General features: G+C 38.3%; 1 protein-coding gene across 14 annotated transcripts in view; it reads left to right on the top strand.

Annotated features, from left to right (window-relative positions):
- The window catches only part of RPS6KC1 (ribosomal protein S6 kinase C1), a 213,303-nt gene that overhangs the window by 3,057 nt on the left and 185,875 nt on the right, over positions 1-24,371 (top strand). For 7 of the 14 annotated variants that reach the window (XM_003814160.5, XM_008966782.5, XM_034946639.3 and 4 more), the window contains exons 2-3: positions 12,695-12,730; positions 19,373-19,493. In XM_003814160.5, the coding sequence (XP_003814208.1) occupies positions 12,695-12,730; positions 19,373-19,493 (157 nt within the window). Of the gene's footprint in view, positions 1-12,694; positions 12,731-14,554; positions 14,672-19,372; positions 19,494-19,656; positions 19,757-24,371 lie in introns of those variants that run through there. The other 7 variants (XM_055108240.2, XM_063597223.1, XM_003814161.5 and 4 more) reach the window with 4 other exon arrangements.

Here is a 24,371-nt window from a genome sequence, read left to right as displayed (position 1 = left end):
TGCACAGACTGCCTTTTTTCTTCCCGTAAATGTTTATGTCTTCATTTATTGCTTATGTTACAGATTTTGTTTTTAAAATGTAAGGTCTGAGAGTCAACATGGAGACATACTTTTAAAATAACTGTGCTTAGTATTATAAAATATTTCTTGAGCGTTAAGGAGAAAAACACCTTTTTTCAGGATAATTAACCAGGTAAATAGTGCTCTCCTGAGAGAACTTCATGAGATAAAAATTAAGAATGTCTTCTGTATATTTGCTACTACTGATTTACTTCTAGCTTCAAGGAACAATTTTCTATATTTTTGATCCTTGCAGGGTTATTTCTGTAGGAGTACAGTTTTAATCATTGGAAGTACCAATGTTAAATTTTGGATAGCAAAAGAGCTTTTTCATCTTCTTAAATCTCCTTTGTGCTTTTTTGCAGTTCTCTGAAATCTGGCAAGCTTAGATGATTTTGAGGCCAGTTGCAAGCATACTAACAGATTCTGCAGTTAAACTCAGTGTTATTTCTTAATTTTTATGTAGAATAAGTACCTCTATTCAGAATTGGAAAATTCTTTCATAAGTTCCCTTTGATTCTTTAGTTGAAGGAGACACAAGTGTAAGAGAACCATCAGCAGTGTTTTCAGTTATTTCATCATGCTAAGTTTACAAAATTCTCATATTGTAATATAGATTTCTCAGCAACAGTAGGTGAATGGCAGTTCTTGCCTGTATTCTTTCCATGAATATAAAAGGTATGTTTTTATTCTCAAAAGACAGTGCTGTATTATAACTTATTTAATTTACATTGAGTCATAATTTACATACAGTAAAATTCACCCATTGTAAGTGTCCAATTTGATGAGTTTTGACAAATGTATACAGTTGTGTAACTACCCATGTTCATCACTGCACAAGTTCCCTCATGTTCCTTTGCAGTCAGTCACTCCCCCTCATCACCTATCTCTAGGCAACCACTGGTTTGCTTTCTGTCATTATAGATTGGGTTGTATTTTCTAGAATTTTGTATACAAGGAATCATATAGTATGCACTTTTTTTTTTGGTCTGGCTTCTTCCACTCAGTATGATTATTTGAGATTTATCCATGTTGTCATGTGTTTCATTCCCTTTTATTGCTGACTCATATTCCATTGTATGGTTATACTGCATTTTATCTGTATATACTGCATTTTATCTGATGGATATTTGGGTTGTTTCCAGTTTTTGGACATTATGAATACAGCTATTATGAACATTCATATACAAGTCTTTGTATGGACATATGGTTTTATTTCTCATGATACCACATGGCTTTGTTTATGTAGCTTTATACTAAGTTTTGAAATCAGGTAGTCTAAGTGCTCTTTCTTTCTCAAAATTGTTCTGGCTATTCTAGATTGTTTGCATTTGTGTATAAAAGTTAGAATCAGCTTGTCTGGTTTCTACAAAAATGCCTGTCAAGATTTTGATTGGGATTATATTGAGAATGTAGATGAATTTCAGAAGAATTGATATCTTAATAATATTGTCTCTGATCCATGAACATAATATATCTCCTCATTTATTTAGCTCTTCAGTATGAGCAGTGCTTTGTAATTCTCAGGATACAGTCTTGCACATGTTTATTTTTATTTATTGATCTTTTTCAGAGATGGGGGTTTCACTGCATCACCCAGGCACGAGTGCAGTGACGCAATCATAGCGTACTGCAGGTTGAACTCTTGGGTTCAAGTGTTACTCCCTCCTCAGCCTATTGCCTGGGATTGTGGGCACAAGCTACCTCATTGGCTTTGCACCTATTTAAAGTAGTTTGGGTTTATTTTGAAACCAGGAGAATGTATAAATCCTAGTTTTATTATACATAGCTAGTGTTTGTTGAGTAATAACAGCAAACACTTACATGGTGCTTACTGAGTCAAGCAGTTTATATTAAATTAACACATTTGTCACAGGGGCCCGGTGAGTAGGTACCATTATCATTTCCACATTTTCAATGAGGAAATTGAGGCACAGAGACGTTTAGTAACTTGTCCAGGGTCATATAGCCAGCAAGTGGTAGAGTCTACATTTGAACCCAGGTAGACTGGTCCCAATCACAGTGCTTTTAATCCCAATGCTATGCTGCCGAATACCTGTATTATAAAACATTTTTCATTAGGTGCTGTGAGTGTGCATATGGGGACACCTACGTGTCCCCACAAGGGCATTACTATAGTTTGGCAAAAGTGATGGATACATGAATAATAAGTAACTGTGATGATGTGAACAAAGGGGAGTAAGGGAATTAATGGGAAGTACTGAGCTTCACTTAAGTCTGAAAAATTACCATTTCCAAAGCTTCAAATCGAAGCACTATTTATATTGCTTGGAGGGAACCTGTCCTCATTTCCTGACCATATTCTTAAGCAGACTGCTTGTGCCTGGGAATGGAATTATTTGTAGTTTCCAAATTAGGTTAGAACACTACATTCTTCCATATCTCTCTGTTAGATGCTATTTTCTCTGTCTGGAATACTCTTTCCTTTTGTCTTGGCAATCTCTGCTCATCTCAGGTGTCAGCTATACCCTGTGTTCCGGGAAGCTTTTTTTTTTTTTTTAGGCGTTGCTCTCTATATGTCTTGTATCTCCTCCATTATCATAATGTACTTGTTTGACACCTCTTCTGATGGCAGACTCTATTCTTTTTTGAGAGTCTCACTCTGTCACCCAGGCTGGAGTGTAGTGGAACGATCACGGCTCACTCTAGCCTTGACTTTGCAGGCTCAAGCAATCCTCCCACCTCAGCCTCCCTAGTAGCTGGAACTACAGGAACATGCCACCCTGCCTGACTAATTTTTGTATTTTTTTTAAGAGACGGGGTTTCACCATGTTGCCCAGGCTGATCTTGAACTCCTGAGCTCAAGTGATCCACCCGTCTCGGCCTCCCAAAGTGCTGGGATTACAGGCGTGAGCCACCATGCCCGGCTGACTCTGTCTTTTTAACTGTATATTCTTGGTGCCTAGCACAGAGCTTGGACTATAGTAGGGATTTCAGGGTAGGCTGGAAGGAGGCAGCGCTTTGCTTTTCAAGTATTGATTTTTAAATTAACATACAATGAAATTGACTTATTCTTTTGTATAATTCTTTGAATCTTAACATGAGTATAAATTCATTTATCTACCACCATAATCAAGAAACAGAAGTTTCATCATCCTAAAAAAACTCCATGCTATCTCTTTTTCACACCCTTACCCCTACTCCTTATACCCTGGCAAGCAGTGATCTATCTCTACTACTATACTTTTGTCTTTTTGAGAATGTCATATAAATAGAATCATATAGTATTTAGCCTTTTAGACTGATAATTTGCCTATTTTTTTCTTTGGGTTGTTTGTTTCTTACTCCTGAGTTTTGAGAGTTCTTTATGTTCTGGGTATCTTTTTTTTGGGGTTTGATATGACATTTGTAAATATTTTCTCCTGATCTAGAGCATATCTTTTAATTCTCTGAAGTATCTTTTTTTTTTCCTTTGAGACAGAGTCTCCCTCTGTTGTCCAGGCTGGAGTGCAGTGGCGTGATCATGGCTCACTGTAGCCTTGACCTCCTGAGCTCAAGCAATTCTCCCACCTCTCAGCCTCCTGAGTGGCTGGGACTACAGGAATGTGCCACTGTGCCCAGCTAATTTTTGTATTTTTTAAATAGAGACCCAGTTTCACCATGTTGCCCAGGCTGGTCTCAAACTCCTGGTCTCAAGCAATCTGCCTGTCTTGGCCTTCCAAAGTGCTGGGATTACAGACGTGTGCCTGGCTTTTTTTTTTTTTTTTTTTTTTTTTAGAGATGGGGTCTTGCTGTGTTGCCAGGGCTGGAATGCAGTGCTTATTTGCAGGTGTGATCATAGTGTGCTACAGCCTCGACCTCCTAGGCTGAAGTGATACCCACCTCAGCCTTCCAAGTAGCTAGGACTACAGGTATGCCACTGCACCCAGACAGTGTTTTTGCAAAGCACAATTTGTAATTTTGGTGAAGTCCAGTTTATCAGTTCTTTATTTTATGAACCATGCTTTTAGTGTCATACCTAAAATCTCTGCCTAACCTCAGGTTACAAATATTTTTCCCAATGTTTTCTTCTAGATAACTTATTTCTTTGCATTTTATATTTTGCTCTATGATCCATTTTGAGGTTTTGTTTTTTGTTTTTTGTTTTTTTATAAGGTGTAAGGTTTGGGTGAAGGTTCTGTTTTTGCCTCTGGTTGTCCCATTGCAACAAAACACCATTTGTTCGAGAGACTAACCTTTCTTCGTTGAATTGCCTTTATTCCTTTGCCAAAAGTCAATTGACTATATATGTGTAAAGCTGTTTCTGGATTCTCTTATTTTGTTCCATACCATACAATCTTGATTATTATAGCTTTATACTAAATCTTAAAATCAGGCAATATTGTTTCTCCAATTTTATTCTTTTTCAAAATTATTTTGACTACCCTAGTTCCTTCGCTTTTTCATATATATTTTAGAATCAGTTTATCTATAGCTACAAAAAATCCTTTTGGGATTTGATTAGGAGTGCATTAAATCTGTAGATCACTTTAGGGAAAAATGGACATCTTTTCTATGTTGAATCTTCAAATCTATGAACACAGTATATCTTGCAGTTTATTTGTGTTCTCTGATCTCTTCTATCAGCATTTTGTGGTTTTGAGCAAATTGCTTCTCTGTATATTTTGTTAGATTTATTCCTCACTATTTCGTATTTTTGTAGCTATTGTCAATAGTATTTTTAAAAATCTTGGTTTTCAGCTTTTCTTTGCTAATATATAGAAATTTGGTTCATTTTTGTGTTGTCTTTATATCACGTGACTTTTTAAAAATTATACTTTAAGTTTTAGGGTACATGTGCACGACGTGCAGGCTAGTTACATATGTATACATGTGCCATGTTGGTGTATCATGTGACCTTTCAAACTGACTTATTCGTTCTAAGACTTTTTAGTAGAATTCTTGTTTTTTTCCTGCATAGACAATCTGTGTTGTCTGCCAAAAGGCATAGTTTTATTTATTCTTTCCAAAATGTATGTCTTTTATTTCTTTTTCTTGCTTTATTACACTGGCTATGACTTGTAGTCCACAGTCTTGAATAGGAGTGGTGAGAGTAGACTTCCTTGCCTTGTTCTTGATGTTAGGAGGAAAGCATTCAGTCTTTTATCCTCTAGTATAATTTTCACGGTAGAGTTTTTGTGTATGGGAGGCTGCATGTTTTATTTATTTATATATATATATTTTGAGACAGAGTCTCACTTGTCATCCAGGCTGGAATGCAGTGGTGCGATCTCAGCTCACTGCAGCCTCCGCCTTCCGGGTTCAAGTGATTCTCCTGCCTCAGCCTCCTGAGTAGCTGGGATTACAGGCATGTGCTACCACACCGGCTAATTTTTTTTTTTTGAGACGCATCTCGCTCTGTTGCCCAGGCTGGAGTGCAATGGCGTGATCTTGGCTCACTGCAACCTCTGCCTCCCGGGTTCAAGCAATTCTCTTGCCTCAGCCTCCTGAGTAGGTGGGACTACAGGCACCCGCCACCGTGCCCAGCTAATTTTTATGTGTTTAATAGAGATGGGGTTTCATCATGTTGACCAGCATGGTCTCCATCTATTGACCTCGTGATCTGCCTGCCTCGGCCTCCCAAAGTGCTGGGATTACAGGCGTTAGCCACTGCGCCCGGCCACACCCGGCTGATTTTTTTGTATTTTTAGTTGAGACGGGGTTTTGCCATGTTGGCCAGGCTGGTCTCTAACTCCTGGCCTCAGGTGATCCGCCCACCTCAGCCTCCCAAAGTGCTGGGATTGCCGGTGTGAACCATCGCGTCCAGCTGCATGTTTTACTTTTTAGTTTTGTTAGCTTTTAAATTTTGAAGTAATATGTAGTCATACACATACAGGCACATGCCACCACACCTGGCTCATTTTTGTATTTTTGGTAGAGGCGGGGTTTCACCATGTTGGCCAGGCTAGTCTTGAACTTGTGACCTCAGGTGATCCACCTGCCTTGGCCTCCCAAAGTGTTGGGATTATAGGCGTGAGCCACTGGGCCTGGCCAAATTTGTGAACTTTTTTTTTTTTTTTTGAGGGGGAGTTTCACTCTTGTTGCCCAGGCTGGAGTACAATGGCGCAATCTCAGCTCACTGCAACCTCCACCTCCCGGGTTCAAGCAATTCTCCTGCCTCAGTCTCCCTAGTAGCTGGGATTATAGGTGGATGCCACAACGCCTAGCTAATTTTTGTATTTTTAGTAGAGACGGGGTTTCACCATGTTGGTCAGGCTGTTCTCGAACTCCTGACCTCAGGTGATCCTCCTGCCTGGGCCTCCCAAAGTGCTGAGATTACAGGTGTGAGCCACTGCGCCTGGCCTTTGTGAACTTTTTTTTTTTTTTTTTGAGACGGAGTCTTGCTCTATTGCCCAGGCTGGAGTGCAGTGGCGTGATCTCGGCTCACTGCAGGCTCTGCCTCCTGGGTTCATGCCATTCTCCTGCCTCAGCCTCCCGAGTAGCTGGGACTACAGGCACCCGCCACCACGCCTGGCTAACTTTGTATTTTTAATAGAGACAGGGTTTCACCGTGTTAGCCAGGATGGTCTTGATCTCCTGACCTTGTGATCCGCCCGCCTCGGACTCCCAAAGTGCTGGGATTACAGGTGTGAGCCACTGTGCCTGGCCTTTTTTTTTTTTTTTTGAGACAGAGTCTTGCTCCGTTGCCCAGGTTGGAATGCAGTGGCGCGATCTCGGCTCACTGCAACCTCTGCCTCCTGGGTTCAAGTGATTCTTCTGCCTCAGCCTCCTGAGTAGCTGGGATTACAGACGCCTGCTACTGTGCCTGGCTAAGTTTTGTATTTTTAGTAGAGATGGGATTTCACCATCTTGGCCAGGCTGGTCTCGAACTCCTGACCTCGTGATCCACCCTCCTCGGCCTCCCAAAGTGCTGGGATTACAGGCTTGAGCCATCGTGTCTGGCCCTTTGTGAACTTTTAATGAAAACAGTCACTGTTTTAAATTCCAACTTTTGTGGAATTTATTGGTTGAACTTTGTGACAAACTGTCTTGAAATTTATCCAGAGAAAAATTACTGAGTTGCTAGCTCAGTTTTATTTATTGTCAGTATGGTTATATTCTTCCCTCAGATTTCTGATTGATACTCTTATTTTTCATTAACTTTTCAGTCACGGAAGATAATTACACAGAAAGAATTGTTACTCATGTATTTTTGCACTCAATTCACATTATCCTAGCCATTTTGTGGTTTTCGTTTCCGTTTTGGGGGACACATTTGTGAAGTATTTAAATGAGATGACACATTCGGGAATACTGAATCCCTAATAGTGGGGTACCAAGTGGTTGAAGTTGGTAATGTATTTGGGAAGTGATTGTATTTTTATAATGCAGTTGCGTAGGAATCAGACCTAGTATATTCTCCATTGTACTGCAGTACCTGGCAGCAGAATAGGCACTAATATGTGTTGAATGAATAGGTGAAGTAAACAAAAACCTAAGGGCGATGGAATTTTATGGAAATAAGTAAACTTCATTATTGCTGAAAATACCACAGATAAATAGAGGGAGGCAGTGTAATAGAGTGGAAAGAGCAGTAGACCAGGAGTCAGACAGTCGAGGATCTCATTCTAAATTTGAAGGTGAATAGCCATGTGGCTTTAGACAGGACTCTGAACCACCTTGTTTTCTTATCTGTAAAAGGGGAAGTCATAATAGCTACTCCTGCCTAACTCATAGGTTGTTGAGAAAATGAAGTGATTCATTAATATAAAATTCTTCGCAAATGTAAATGTACAGAGTCAAATTTTCCCTATGCCTAGCGCAGTGCCTTGAACAGTATTAGCACAGATGTAGACTGTTAATAATAAAAAGGAGGCTAAAAAACAAGAGTTTAAAACAATTCTTGGAGTGTTCACAGAATACCAGGGGGCAGAAGGATGAAGAATAACCTACAAAAGAGAAGCAAAAGCACCAAAGAGGAAAGAGAATCAGGGAAGTATAACCCTGTGCTTTTAAGACACAGTTTTCACTAAGCTTTAGGCTTTTCAGGTAATACCTAAGTAGCTTTTGATTTGATTTTCCAAACCCTGTCTAAATTTCCTCCTTCACTGTGAAGTATTTGGTGGGTACAGAGTAGTTCCTTTTGTAAGCCTAAAATTAAAGACCTTCACTTAGGTAGTTTAAGTATACTTCAACTTTGATTTTCTGTATATTGCGTAATAATCATGAGTTACTGTTGTTACCAAAACACCAGGGGTTCTGTCTAGGTCCTGCTGCTTGTCACACAGAAAGCAATCTCTGAGACAATGAGTATTGCTAAGGAAGCCGGCTTTAATCAGGTGCTGCAGTCAAGGAGATGTCTCAGATCCATTTCCCTGACTGACTAAAATTAGGAGTTTATATAGCAGGGAGAAAATGTGATTATCTATGGGAAGACAGGAACTACAGAGGGTTAAGGAAGCAATTGTGATGGATGAGAGGTCTGGCATCTCATTGTTTGGATGCAGTGATCTGGTGAATTTCAGTTTATTTAATATTGTAAAAGGAAAATAAATCTTGAGGCCCCCAAATAACTAAGCTAAAGGTGAAAGTCAAGTTGGGAACTGCTTAGGGCCAACCTGCCTCCCATTCTCTTGAAAGTCACCCCTCGGCTCACTGAGATAACCATTAATACATACCAGATTGCCTCATTTGGAGAAGCGAATCAGAAACTCAAAAGGATACAGCCATTTGTCTTTTAACTACCTGTGACCTGAAAGCCCCCTCCCCACGTTGAGTTGTCCCACCTTTCTGGACTGAACCAGTGTACATCTTACACATATTTATTCATGTCTTATGTCTCCCTAAAATGTATAAAATCAAGCTGTGCCCCTACCACCTTGGGCACATGTTGTCAGGATCTCCTAAGGCTGTGTTATGAGTGCGGATCCTCAACCTTAGCAAAATAAACTTTCTAAAGTAACTAAGACTTGTCTCAGATATTCGGGGCTCACAATATTAATACTTTTTGAGAGGCCTGAGGGCCCTTTCCTGAAGAAGGAACTCTGATAAAACAAATGTTAAGTTTCAAGCTTTAATACCAGAAGGGTCAGTTTCCATGTTTATCCAAAAAAACTGTCTGTGGGACTATTGGGTCAGTTTCACTTTTATTATCATGAAGACATTAAGAGCCTTACATCACTAAACCATGACTGGTTGACTGCTTTTGGGATGCCAATTTGCTCTGCACAGTGAGGATTCAGTGTCATGGGAAGGATCTAGGATGAAGTGTTTCCCAATCTTTTGCTTAGCACTCTACTGTTATCTGAGGTATGGAAATATGTTTGGGAAATACACCCTCCTCCACTCTGCACTCCCCTCCCACCCCACCACTGTGTACCACTGGACTATGAGCTCCAGGAGGAAAGGGACTTGCTCACCATTGTAATCCAGCACATAGATGTATGTAAACCACTAAGAGGACGGCTGAGAAATAATAATCACATTGGTTATTTCTGATAAGATGGTTTTAATATTGTGGCTATTGTTAGGGGATGGCTAATGTGTTTTTGTTTATGCAGTACACATGTATTTGATTTCCAGGACTGGCTCATCTGAAGAAACCCAAAATGTGGTACTTCTAATATGTACACCAAACTAAGAAATAAGTTCTTCTGTCTCAGAAAGATCATTTGCTTATATTAAGGAAGATTATTTAAAATATTTAAGATACCTGAATATATTTATAAATTCAGGAAATGTATTAAGCTGAGAAAAACATAAATTGTGAAATTTAAAGTACATTTGAATAGACCTTGCTGTGAGTGATCATGTGCTATTTTTGGGGGGTGGATTATTAGTGGATTGGTTATCCATGACTTTTCTTCTCAATACATTTCATAAAAATGTAAGAACGGCGGGGCGCAGTGGCTCACGCCTGTAATCCCAGCACTTTGGGAGGCTGAGACGGGCAGATCACGAGGTCAAGAGATTGAGACCATCCTGGCCAACATGGTGAAACCTTGTCTCTACTAAAAATACAAAAATTCGCTGGGCGTGGTGGCACATGCCTGTAGTCCCAGGTACTCGGGAGGCTGAGGCAGGAGAATCACTTGAACACAGGAGGCGGAGGTTGCAGTGAGCCAAGATCGCGCCACTGCACTCCAGCTTGGGTGACAGAGCAAGACTCTGTATCAAAAAAAAAAAAAAAAAAAAAAAAAGAAACACTTATAAGAAGCAAAATTAGTCATACTATGTGAAATACTATACTTTTGGAAAGATGTGTGAGGGGACAGGCTGGTATTTGAAAGTAACAGCTAAAATCAAAGATTTGAATAACGTATAGTTGTTAGTTACCTGTTATAGTCTCTTATACTGAATCTGTGTTGTCTAATTTGGTAGCCATTAACCACATGTAGCTATTTTGATTTAAATTTAAATTAAGGCTTGCAGTGGCTCTCACTTATAATCCTAGCACTGTGGGAGGCTGAGGCGGGAGGATTGCTTGATCCCAGGAATTTGAGAGCAGACTGGGCAACATAGGGAGACCCCCATCTCTACCAAAAAAAAAAAGTGTGTGTGTGTGTGTGTGTGTGTGTGTGTGTGTGTGTGTATATATATATGCCGACTGTGGTGTTGTGTGCCTATAGTTCCAGCTACACAAGAGGCTGAGGTGGGAGGATCAGTTGAGTCCAGGAGTTTGAGGCTGCAGTGAGCTATGATCATGCCATGGCACTCTAGCCTGGGTGACAGAGTGAGACCCTGTCTCTTTAAAACAAAAATTTTTTTGAATTAATTTAAATGAAATAAAATTAATGTAGTTTCTCAAAGTAGCCATATTTCAGTGGCTCAGTAGCCACACACATGTGGCTAGTGGTGGCTGTGTTGAACACTGCAAATAGAGAACCTTTTTTTCCGTTATCACAGAAAGTTCTATTGCATAGCACTGTAGTATAAATTAATGACAATTACTACAAGATTTCACCAAGTTTATATATTCTGAAAGTTGGAGAATAGAGTGCAAGATATTTGTTCTCTGGAATTCTTAGGTGGGACCTTTTACAATGGTTAACCTGTCTGGTAGGGGACAGGAAACTTTTAAATTATAGAGTTCTTGCTGTGTCCTTATTTGTTGTTCACAACAGCCAGGCCAGGCAGTTAGTATTATCTCCGTTTTATCGATGAGATCAAACCTGTAAGAGGAACTGTAATTTGAACCAAGGTTTGTCTGACTTTACATCCTCTATTTTTTGTTCTTATTTTGGACTTTAGGGGTGGTGCTGAATGGATTATAATCCCTAGTTCATGGTGTATTGTCATTGGATATCAAAGACCCTTTTCTTCCTCACACTCATAGGCAACCATTTTAATGTGTGTTTGATTTATCATTTTTTAAAATTTTTTTTAAAGTGAAAGCAAGTTTATTAAGAAAGTAAGGGAATAAAGAATGGCTACTCCATAGGCAGAACAGCCTGATTTATGTTTTTGTTTATTTTTGCAAAATACACCATTGTAGCTTCAAAACCGTTAATTTGACACTTACATGGATGGTACCGTATTATGTAATCTAATGTGAGATTTTCCTAATTTAGGATGCTGTTTGATGATTTAAACACCTAGCCTTTTCAAAAGTTTTGTGAAAAAAATCTTTTTACCTGGTGTTAGACTTTTTGGCCTTTGTCATCAGAGAAGTCTGAAGGAATCTCCCCTTTTCCTCTTTGCTTAGGGAGTATTGGTAGAAGGATTATTTGTCCCTGAATGTTTGTAAATAATTTATATTACTTTTGTTTTCTTCATCATAGGCAGCCAGTGATTACTTCTCATACTTCTCACATGTTGTGTCCGAGCATTGTAGCTGCTTTTTTTTAATTGAAAGTTTTATTGTGCTAATGTAGATTCATATACAGTTGTAAGAAATAATGTAGGGAGATCCCTTGTACACTTTGCCTAAGTGCAGCTGCTTTTTATGCTTCTAATTTGTATATAGGCTTGCTGGGAAGGGGAGATGTGAACAAACTTGTTAGAATTATGTTAATTAAGTAAGAGTAAAGGCCAGATGCTTTTTCTTAAGAATGTAGTGAATATATGAACTTTAGCATGTGGACTTACTTTTAGCTGTTTTTTTGCTTAATTTTTAGTATTGTTAAAATAACATTTTTAGCCAAATTAAATTTAACAGAGTTTAATTGAGCAAAGAATGATTCACAAATTGGTCAGCCTCCTCAGCCAGTGTAGGTCCAGAGAGACTCCAGCGCAACCATGTGGTGGAAGATTTATGGACAGAAAAAGGAAAGTGATGTACAGAAAAGGAAACTGAAACAGCCGTATTGGTTCCAACTAAGCATTTGCCTTATTTGAACACCGTTTGAACAGTTGGCTCTCTTTGGCCAAAACTTGGTGATTGGCGCCAGAGTAGGTTACAGTCTTTACACATCTTTTTACATATCTATTTCTCTTTCATTATGTACAGAGAAACTTTTAGGCCAAACTTAAAATATGTAGCCTAAGGGAGGTAACTTTAGGTTAAACTTGATTTAACAGTATGAATTTCAGATAGTGAAGTTATTATATAGCTGAGTTTTGGATAAATGATATAGTGTTTATTTTTTTAAGCAAATTGAATTTTTCATACAAATACTATTGGAAGTTAATTATGCAAATATAAAATCTTAAATTTTGATAATGATTAGAGATTTCTATGTATGTTTTGTTTTAGGTTGTTTCACGAAGAAATCCAGAGGATGTCCAGGAGGTAACATTTATATGAAGATTTTATTTTATGTATTTGATAAAAATTTAACTAAATGCTTTTTTGAGGAAATTGCCTGAATCATTTGTACATCAACCTCTTTTTTTTGAGACGGAGTTTCGCTCCTGTTGCTCAGGCTGGAGTGCAGTAGCGCAATCTCGGCTCACTGCAACCTCTGCCTCCTGGGTTCAAGTGATTCTCCTGCCTCTGCCTCCCGAGTAGCTGGAATTACAGGCATCTGCCACCACGCTCAGCTATTTTTGTATTTTTAGTAGAGACGGGGTTTCACCACGTTGGCCAGGCTGGTCTCGAATTCCTGACCTCAGGTGATCCACCTGCCTCGGCCTCCCAAAGTGCTGGGATTACAGACGTGAGCCACTGTGCCTGGCCTGTACATCAGTCTTTATATGTTTGCGTGAAGATTGTCTTCATTTCACAAAACAGTAGCTGAAGTGTCCTATTTGAGACCTACTAAGTAATTGTTAAGTTTTAGTAGGTGTTAAGTTATATAAATAAGAATTTAATGAATTATGGTGCTGTTTACTAAGTGATCATTGTTCTGGTAACTAGTGTTTACAAGATTTCAGTATCACTCAAGGGCCCCTATTTACCCATTTCAAGATCATAATGCCTGTGTAATAAAAAGTATTTGGTAACTAATATTTATTTTAAAGATTCTAACAGTAAATTATGGGTCTCTGCCTACTTTCACTTTTAGATTGAATTGACATGTTGACATCTTGGAAAACTGCTTTAGGCATAGATGTTTCTTTTTTTTAAACTTTAAGTTAGTAAGTTCTTTTGCAGATTCTTCTGTGCATTTTTTCATTTTTTTTCCTTCTTTCTATAATGGTACCAGCCTGTTATGTTTTGCTTAAAATTGTGGAATTCTCTATTTTTGTATTTACTTTGTGCTTGTTGTATATCTTTAGGAATCCTTACTGAGGAGCTGGCTGCTTTGAATGTTTCTTGATTTATTTTCATTTTAGTCCCTGCTCAATTTCACTAAGACTAGAAGGACATATATCAGGATTTTTTCCGCCTCCCTAATGTGTTTAAAACAGATACTTTAAGTTTACAGTCCTGATTCTGCAACAGTGTTGTTTTTTTTTTCCACAATTAAATATGAATGTCTTTGGGTGGTAGGTTCTTTCTGTTTAGCCACGGGTCCCACTACTCTACAGAAAATACCTGGCTTGATTCATACATTTAAGGTGACTGTTTGGTACTGGTTGATATGAGTGTATGGCCCCAGGTTTAGATAATATTTAAATTTTATACATTATCATTTCTGGCTATGTCTGATTTCATAGTTGTTTTTGTCCTATGATTTAAAACAGATATATTTTTATACAAAAATTAGCTGGGCATGGTGGCAGGCACCTGTAATCCCATCTACTTGGGAGGCTGAGGTAGAACTGCTTGAACCTGGGAGGCAGAGGTTGCAGTGAGCTGAGATTGCACCACTGCACTCCAGCCTGAGCAACAGAGCGAGACTCTGTCTCAAAAAAAAAAAAAAATAGATTTAATACTATTTTCCTGATGGGTTTTAAGACAATTCATTCCCTACCAGGAAACAGAAAGAATATTGTAATATTGTTATTTTGAAAGAAAAAAATGTACACATACATATATATGTATCAGTGAAAGTAATTTGCACCATTGATTAAAGTACTTTTCTGTCTTTACTTGTATCAATTGATGAGTGTGAACTATTCTTTAGATTTCTAGTTTACAACTCTTAAAATTGAAAATGGGTGTATTTCCTTTGAATGCATTGTCTGATTGCTGTGCTGTAGTTTGTAGCTTGATGTTCCCATTTTCCAGGGAGAATCCTGAACCAACCTATCCATGAACATACTCTCTGCCATTTTCTTAGTCCTTTTTTCGGGAAAACTCTTTTATAATAACAACTGTTGGTGAACCATTCATCCGAAAACTCTTGTAAGTGTCTTTTAGTTAGACAATTGCATGGTTCTTTGTTAGAAGTGGTATAAATTTTTAAAAGTTTTCTATTTAGTTGGCTTCTTAAAATGTAGAATAATCTTGAAATTATAACAGTACTTTTTTTAGTTTCCCACTTAGTGTATTTAAACATTAGAATTCTCATTTGGGAGAGGAATTCACCACTTAGAGTTTGTTTTTCACTTCCTTTCACTTTCCCTCTCCATTAACTTATTCATTTGTTACTGCTTTAGACTATATAGTAAAGCTTCACAAGGGCTATTGAGGACTAGATGTACTGATAGTTTAACAAAATGTAGGGCTAGTAATACGCTAGCCTTATAAAATAGGAGAAATTTTGTTGTTTTTCTTTTATATATACCTTGGCACATGCCACCACATCAGTGTTTTCTTCCTAAGAATGCTAAAAGATCTGTGGCCTCTCATTCAGTAGATTGTGTAGAACATGAATAGACAGCAGAAAAGTGAAGAAGAGATGGTTTTGCTCCCCCTCACCCTTTTTTAAACAAATTAACCTGTACCTGTTTCTCTCTACAGGTAGGATATTTCACTGGTGAAATTTGGGAAAGGAAAAGAACTGAAACAGGACTTTCTATGTATTATGTCAGAAATCTCTAACTTTTAAATCTTTTTTTAAAAAATAGTTTTATTATTTATTTATTATTTATATTATTTATTTATTTCTTGGGATGGAGTCTCGCTCTGTCACCCAGACTGGAGTGCAGTGGCATGATCTTGGCTCACTGCAACCTCCGCCTCCCGGGCTCAAGTGATTCTCCTGCCTCAGCCTCCTGAATAGCTGGGACTACAGGTGCCCACCACCACACCTGGCTGATTTTTGTATTTTTAGTAGAGACGGGATTTTACCATGTTGGCCAGGCAGGTCTCAAACTCCTGACCTCAGGCGATCTGCTCATCTCGGCCTCCCAAAATGCTGTGATTACAAGCGTGAGAAAAAATCGTTTTAGAAAATAGGTACACACTCAGAAATATATCGGGAAAGGAAAGGCTCTTGAAAAGAGGGAAAATAAAATCCATAAGCAAATAGTGTGGTAGTGATGTTGGTTGTAAGAAGAGATAATCCAGCAAATTTTAAATATTAAAACTATGTGAGCGTGAAAAGGACAAAGTTAATTCAATTGGTGGTTCTGTAAAATACAGGAATCTAAAAAGTTTTTGGTGTTATTAAGTGTAATTATCTGAAAAGGAAACATGTATGTAGAAAATATTTAAGGGAATGTTTTTAAAATTAAGCTTTTATTTGTATGTTTTATATGGTTGTCACTGAATTAATATTTCATTGAGACATTTTCTTCAGAGTGACTTTAATAAATAAGAAACTTATGGAGACTTGGTTCAATAAGGAAAGAGGTTGTTATAGACCTATTTTTTCAATGGGAAAGTATTGAACATTAATTAGAGAAAATAATTTCTAAATGTGTCTCTGAGGACTTTGTATAGTCCAGATATGAACATCAGTACTTGCTGTTGTAGTGGAAGTATACCTTTGTTCACTTTTGTATTTTGAAGATTTCTGGAAACCTCAGAACTTAGAAGGAGTAAGAAGAAAAGGAGGCAGTGGATGTGACATTTTGCGATGCTGTTAGGTATTTTGGTTCTGCAGCCCTAGGGTTGAGAAGAAGGAATATAGGATTGAATAAATTAGGGCATGGTGAAGAAACACAGATTCTCACCTGGGGGGTTCTAATTCTTGCTCTGACAGACTATCTACTGGTTCATATACCATGGTATTTTAATAATTATTATGATTAAATTGTAAAATTTTGCTCCTTAAGTTTGTCTTGCAGTATTTAAAAATGACTTAACTAGAATAATTTTTTTTTTTTTGACGGAGTCTCGCTCTGTCACCCAGGCTGGAGTGCAGTGGCATGATCTCGGCTCACTGCAAACTCTGCCTCCCGGGTTCATGCCGTTCTCCTGCCTCAGCCTCCCGAGTGCTAGGACTTCAGGCACCCACCACCACGTCCAGCTAATTTTTTGTATTTTTTTGTAGAGATGGGGTTTCATTGTGTTAGCCAGGATGGTCTCAATCTCCTGACCTCATGATCCGCCCGCCTCGGCCTCCCAAAGTGCTGGGATTACAGGCGTGAGCCACCACGCCCGGCCTAGAATAAAAATTTTATCTGCAAATCTAATTGTTTCCATGAGCTACAGTCTTTTGAATAACTTTCATGTCCAGGTCATAATGACCTTAACCTTATGTAATGTCCAGTTTATAATGACATTTACCTTATATAAGGTACTGCTTACATAAGCCCATCAACCATTTCTCCTTTAATTCCTTGGCAATGTCGTATGATTGTAATTTGATATATTTTTAAAATATAAAAATAACAATTTTTTGTTCCCATTATTTCATTGTTAGAATCCTCACATCTCACTGCGTATGCTGAGAAACCTTTCCTGAGTGATTACTGCCTATCTGCTACTGATCTTTTAATCTACAAGCTAATAGATCCTGCTCAGTTTTTGCTCTTCAACCCTAAACCTATCTCATTGAACAGCTCCAAGCAGCTCCCTCACGAGCTCCTAAGTCAAATGTGTTGAAAATTGAACCTCTTTCTTGCCTCAGAACTGCTGCTTCTTCCTTAGTGTTCACTTCAGGGCATGGCACCACCATTCTGTAGCAAAACTTGCTACACAGCTATTTATTCTTCAGTGTTCTTCAGTTTATTTATCATTTTAGGCAAATACTGAGTATGTACTTTTGTTTAAAAATTGCCTAAATTAATTGTCTTCATTTAGTAATACATACTTAGCATCTCACTCTTCTTTTAGAAACTTCACCCCCGGTGCCCTCCCCTTTTATTTTATTTTTGTCAGTCTACTGACCACTTCCCTTCAGGACTCTCTAAGGTAGTACTTTTTGTGAAGGCTTCTCAGACATACAAGGCTGATTTAGGTACTACATCTACAGCACTCTTGGACTGCCCCTCTCAGCATTTTTCAAGCTGTCTTATGATGATGTTGTCTTATGATGTGTTGGCTTATTCTTCCTAACTAGACTGTGAACTCTTTGAAGGCAGGACCTGTATTTCCCTTCTCTTCATACTTTGTAAGAATATGATGCTTAGTGGAAAGTAGGGCCATAGAAATATTTGTTTGGTGACTCTTTTTGTTGTTGAGTAAATGAACAGGGAACATCAGGAGGAACAAGGGAAGCATCAGGAGGAAGCAGTTTTTAAAAATTAATTCATATTATAGTCTGCCTAGCCTCCTAGGATTATAACTGTATTAAAAACAATAAACATTAATTAAGGTAGAATTTTTGGCAGCATGAAAAAGTTTGCTGAAGAGTTTTATACATACAGAGGGTAGGTTTTTTGGCAGGAATCTCTTAAATCACACCTGGTTACCTGCTTGACCTGTTATTTGCTCATTAGCATTATACTCTATTGTACATGAAAAACTTGTTAGAAAACTTTGTTAGAACTGAGATGGTTAAGTTTTTCAGAAGTAAAGACCCCAGTATCTGAAGTAATGGGATTTAAAACTCAATTTTACTCTATTTTCTAGAGATTGAGGGGCTGAATCTGTGATATCAAGGCCATGTTTCAAATCCTTTTTCTTTACAAAATGGTTTTTTTTTTTAGGTATAATCTGAGTAAGGTTAAATAATAATTCAGACTAATGAAGGAAAACACACTTTTTTACATGTCGTCTAATCTAGATGATATTTTGTTTTTTAAAAATATGCTAATTTTAATGATGTTCTGGTCAGGATTCAGCTTGCCTGCAGACATCTTATTACTAGTGTAAATTAAGATTTATGACATGAAAGTCCATGTTAATTGCTTGCTGCATAGCTACTTCTTCAGTGTTACTCAGTTTATCCTTTTTTTTTTTTTTTTTTTGAGACAAGAGTCTTACTCTGTTGCTGAGGCTGGAGTGCAGTGGCACTGTGTCGGCTCACTGCAACCTCTGTCTCCTGGGTTTAAGCAGTTCTCCTGCCTCAGCCTCCCGAGTAGCTGGGATTACAGGTGTCCACCACCACACCCTGCTAGTTTTTATATTTTCGGTAGAGATGGGGTTTCACCATGTTGGCCAGGCTGGTCTTGAACTCCTGAGCTCAGGTGATCCACTTGCCTTGGCCTCCCAAAGTGCTGGGATTATAGGCGTGAACCACTGTGCCCGGCCAGTTTATCCTTTTAGGCAAATACCGAGTATGTACTTTTGTTTAAAAATTGCCTAAATTAATTATTTTGTCTTTATAAATACATTATTTTGAGAAAGGATACATGTTTTGACATCTAACTCATTTGCAGGCCAATTGTAATTGGTTTTTGAAGAGATGAAGTGACATTTTATATAGTATAAATCTTCTCCATACTGGGTTGAATATTTTTCCAGTATGAATAAAACCATACTTGTTTAAAATGAAAATTTGAAACCAAAACAGAATAGTTTGAGGAAGAATTGCCGCTTTATATGTAATATATTTTTACTTTATTTTTTTTGTACCCCTGGTCAGCAGGAATCTGCCTTATATTTTTAAAGCAAATATTATTAGTTAATTTCAGTCAGTTAATCATATTGTTTAGGACATGTGTTTGCCTTTGCATGACAATTTTGAACACTTTAATGAAAGGATTATTTGTTGTTCAGATATCTGAACCTAAATGGTTATGAGATACATGTTTAATTTTTTTCTCTCTTTAGATAATTGTATGGAAGAGATACAGTGATTTTAAGAAACTACACAAAGAACTATGGCAAATTCACAAAAACTTATTCCGACATTCAGAGTTGTTTCCTCCATTTGCTAAAGGAATAGTGTTTGGTAAGTGATTATTTTGAAATTGTAATTTAAAAAAATAATTAATTTTGTATATATACTGAACTCTAACATAACTACACTATGAAGTCAGAAGCCCTTTTACTTATTGAGATAATTCATATTGTTCAACAGCACTTAAAATTGTCTTTTCTTGTTCTTGTTATAGTTTTGTGTACCCAGAATATATTTACTCTTCCTATCTATGAAACAAAACAACTTCAGTTCCAACCAACCAAATAAAAAACCCTGTAGGAACATAAGAAAAGGTGATATTCAGTTATTCTTATAGTTTTAAAATTCTTTCTTTTTTTAAATTAAGTCTCATTTTGTATGTTTCCCTGACACTTTGCTTGTAGTATGAATGGTGTGGTTTTCTAGTATTTGCTTCTTGCAACTTCTTTTTGATACCTTAGTATTCTTTTTTTTTTTTTTTGCCTCATCAGTTTTCAAATACCTAGGTAACAGTATTTTATATTAAATTTTCTGTGTCAAAATAATTGGTGTAGTTTCTGTCCCCTGTCTGGATTTTGACTGGAAGTATAGAATATTCATGGTTTTTTTCTATAACTCTAACGTAAATGTTCTTATATGGACAGAATTTTTTTGAAATGGAGTCTCATTCTGTCACCTAGGCTGGAGTGCAGTGGCACGATCTTGGCTTACTGCAACCTCCACCTCCTGGGTTCAAGTGATTCTCCCGCCTCAGCCTCCCGAGTAGTTGGGATTACAGGTGTCTGCCACCACACCTGGCTAATTTTTGTATTTTTAGTAGAGATGAGGTTTCACCATGTTGGCCAGGCTGGTCTCGAACTACTGGCCTCAAGTGGTCCGCCCGCCTTGACCTCCCAAAGTGCTGGGATTACAGGCATGAGCCACTGTGCCCGGGCCAGAACATTTTATCCTATTACTTTTTGCAACCAATTTCTGCATATGTAATTGCAGAGTCAAGGTATATGCACATTTATTTTTCAAACTAGACAGTTTTTTTTCAGGTTATGAAAGTAGTATATGCAAATAACTCAGGTGGTACAGAAAAATACTTAAAACATAAAGAGAAATTCAGCAATAATACCATCTCCTAGATAGTATAATATTTTGGCATATTATTCTAGACTCTGTATCAGTGTGTGTGTATGGTGTATTTTTGTGCTTGTTAATATGTATATGCCTTTTTACCCATCTATGTATAGAAACCTCAAAAATGGAATCTTGCTATGTATGATTTTGTAACCTGGTTTTATATAACAGTATATATATTTTTCTTTATTTTTTATATGACAGTATATTATGATTGTCTTTTCATGTCAATAAAAAGATCTACATTACTAATTTTAATATGTACATAGTATTCCAGTTTTTGAACTGATTTATTAACCAATCTTTTACTGGTATATTACTTTTGGCCTTTTGCTGTTACAAATAACACTACAGTTACTATTCTTGTTCATACATTACTGTGCAGGTGTACAGTAGGGTGAATTCCTGGGAGAAGAATTACTCAGTCAAGGGGTCTGCATATTTTTGAGACTTTTGATGCATATTGTCTCGTTGTTTTAAATAATTGTAACATCATTTTCCTTTATACATTGGAATAACTTTTAAATTATTATTATTATTTTTTGAGACAGAGTATCACTCTGTCACCTAGGCTGGAGTACAGTGGTGTGATCTTGCTCACTGTAGCCTTGACTTCCTGGGCTCAGGTGATTCTCCTTCCTTGGCTTCCCAGGTAGCTGGGACCATAGGCACACCACCATGCCTGGCTAATTTTTCTATTTTTTGTAGAAATGGGGTTTCACCACATTTCCCAGGCTGGTCTTGAACTCCTGGGCTTAAGTGATCTGCCTACCTCAGCCTCCCAAAGTCCTGGGATTACAGTTGTGATCCACCGCGCCTGGCAGATAACTTTTAAAGAGGCATGTGGCTAAGTAAAATAAAAACAAAACACAAAGGTAGTATTGAAGAATGTATGATAAAAACAAGTTTCCTGCTCCTTCCCTCCACCTAGTTTTGCTTCTAGACATAACTGAATTTTAATCCTTTTTTTCCAAGTACTTATATCTGTATCTGTAATAAGCTTATACCATTTTTTCCTTTTTTCTTTTTTTTTTTTTGAGATGAAATTTCACTCTTGTCGCCCAGACTGGAGTGCAGTGGCGTGATCTCGGCTCACTGCAACCTCTGCCTCCTGGGTTCAAGTGATTCTCCTGCCTCAGCCTCCAGAGTAGCTGGAATTACAGGCACCTGCCACCACGCCTAGCTAATTTTTTGTATTTTTAGTAGAGACAGAGTTTCGCCATGTTGGACAGGCTGGTCTTGAACTCCTGACCTCAGGTGATCTGGCCTCCTTGGCCTCCCAAAGTGCTGGGATTACAGGCGTGAGCCACTGCACCTGGACCATTTTTTCTTGATTTAACAACTTTTACATATCTATTGACTCACTACTCTGGTGGGTAAGGATTTAGCTTGTTTACCCTGTTTCTCTGTATTATTACATAATATTTTTAGTTCTTCTGTTGACTTTATTTCTCGTTCCGTAAGTGTGGACAATATCATTTGTCTAAGATGATTCTAATAGCATTTTTGATCTTCCTCCTACCTCTTCAGCTCTCTTCACCACTTAACATTTGAAATCTGTGCTTATATTTTAACATTTGTCAAAGGTGGTAATATTTATATTCTCTTTAATAGTCATAATTAAGCTCATAATGTATAGAATAATTCTCAAAGCTAGAATTTAATAAACATCATTTATAAAATTATTATTTTTTGAGACAGAGTCTCACTCTGTCACCCTGGGTGGAGTGCAGTGGTGCAATCACACAGCCTCCATCTCCTGGGCTCAAGCGATCCTCCCACCTCAGCCCCCCAAGTAGCTGGGACTATAGGCACATGCCACCATGCCAGTCTAATTTTTGTAATTTTTGTAGCAACATGTTTTCACCGTTTTGCCCAGGCTGGTCTTTAACACCTGTGCTCAGGCAATCCTCCTGCCTTAGCCTTCCTAAGTGCTGGGATTATAAGCGTGAGCCACCGCACCCTGCCTTATTAACGTTATTATGACAGAGCAAATATTGTTCATTATAACATCAGGTGGTATACCACAATTACATTTTGTTCTGCAAGGTTCAATTGTTACAATTACTGTGCCAACATAAGAAAAATGTGTAAGTGAAGTCTCTGTTTTCCTTATACTACATCAGGGAATTGAAATCATGCCACATTTTAGTTTGCTAAATATTTGGACCATGCCTTTTGTGATAGCCAGCCTCCAAGATAGCCTCCTATGATTCTTTTCTCCTGGTATTCACACCTTTGTGTCTTCCCTTCTGTCTTAGTCTGTGTAGTGTTGCTACAAAGGAATACCCGGGGCTGGGTAACTTATAAAGAAAAGAGGTTTATTTGGCTCATGGTTTTACAGGAGATAAAAGATGCATGGGGCCCCCATCTGCATCTAGGAAGGACCTCAGATTGCTTCCACTCATGGCAGAAGGGGAATGAGAGGCCACCACATGATGAGAGAAGGAAACGAGAGAGAGGAGGAGGTGCCAGGCTTTTTCCAACAGGTTTAGTTCACGGGAACTAAGAGTGAGAACCAGCAAGCCACTCATGAGACATCCATTCCCGTGATCCAGACACCTCACACCAGGCCTCACCTTGAACGTTGGGGATCAAATTTCAACATGAGACTTGGTGGGGTCAGACACACCATATCCAAACCATAGCACCTTCCCAGATTGTACCAGGGTTGGTCTGTGTGACCAATAACAAAAGTGATGGTATATCTCTTTCCTGAGATTTATTTATAAAAGACTGTGGCATCTCTCTTAAGTTTTTTTTTTTTTTTTTTTTTTTTTCCTTTCTCTTTCTCATAACTTGCCCTGAGGGATACCAGCTTTTCCTATGGTTAAGAACATTCTGGTAGCCTATGAAGAGGCCCACATGGTGAGGAACAGGGGCATCCAGCCAAAAACTAGTAAGCATGAAGCCTGCCACAGCCATGTGAATGAACTTAGGAGCAGATTCTCCAGTCCCAGTTGAACTTTGAGATGACTACAGCGTTGAATGACAGTTAACAGCAATTTCATGAGGGGCCTGAGCTAGAGCCACCCAGCCAAGCCACTTTTGAATTCCTGACCCTCAGAGACTGAGTGAGATAGTAAATGTTTCTTGTAAGCTACCATGTTTTGGGATAATTTGTTACCCAGCAATAACTACTTAATAGACTTTGTAACAAAACTGAAAATGTGGAGTGGTTTTGAAATGAGCTATGGGCTTTGAGGAGTGTTGGTGAGTGCCTGAAGTGCCTTGAAGAAGTGATTAATTGGGCCCGGCACGGTGGCTCATGCCTGTAATCCCAGCACTTTGGGAGGCCTAGTCGGGCAGATCACGAGGTCAGGAGATCGAAACCATCCTGGCTAACACGTTGAAACCCCGTCTCTACTAAAAATACAAAAAAGAAAAAAAAAATTAGCCAGGCGTGGTGGCAGGTGCCTGTAGTCCCAACTACTCAGGCGGCTGAGGCAGGAGAATGGTATGAACCTGGGAGGCAGAGTTTGCAGTGAGCTGAGATCGTGTCACTGCACTCTAGCCTGGGCGACAGAGTGAGACTCCATCTCAAAAAAATAAATAATAAAAAAAAGTAGTAATTAGTTGGAGCCTCATGGTATTCGGTAAGACTGCAAGTGAGGTTTCCCAAAGAAGTTAGGTAAGTGTTACTGGAAACTGGAGGGAAGATCCCTCTTATGTAGTTGCAGAAAGTTTAGCAACACTGTTGCCTACAGTTATGTGGAAAGTTGAAAATGTACTTTGCAAATGAACTGGGTAAGCTAGCTGAAGAGATTTCCACCCAGAGGGTTTACAGTATGGTGCTTCTTGCTG

The sequence above is a fragment of the Pan paniscus genome, chromosome 1 (assembly GCF_029289425.2).
Source record: "Pan paniscus chromosome 1, NHGRI_mPanPan1-v2.0_pri, whole genome shotgun sequence".
NCBI classification, from domain to species: Eukaryota; Metazoa; Chordata; class Mammalia; order Primates; family Hominidae; genus Pan; species Pan paniscus.
Note: the sequence above shows the minus strand (reverse complement) of the source record. Positions and strands in the feature narration are given on the sequence as shown.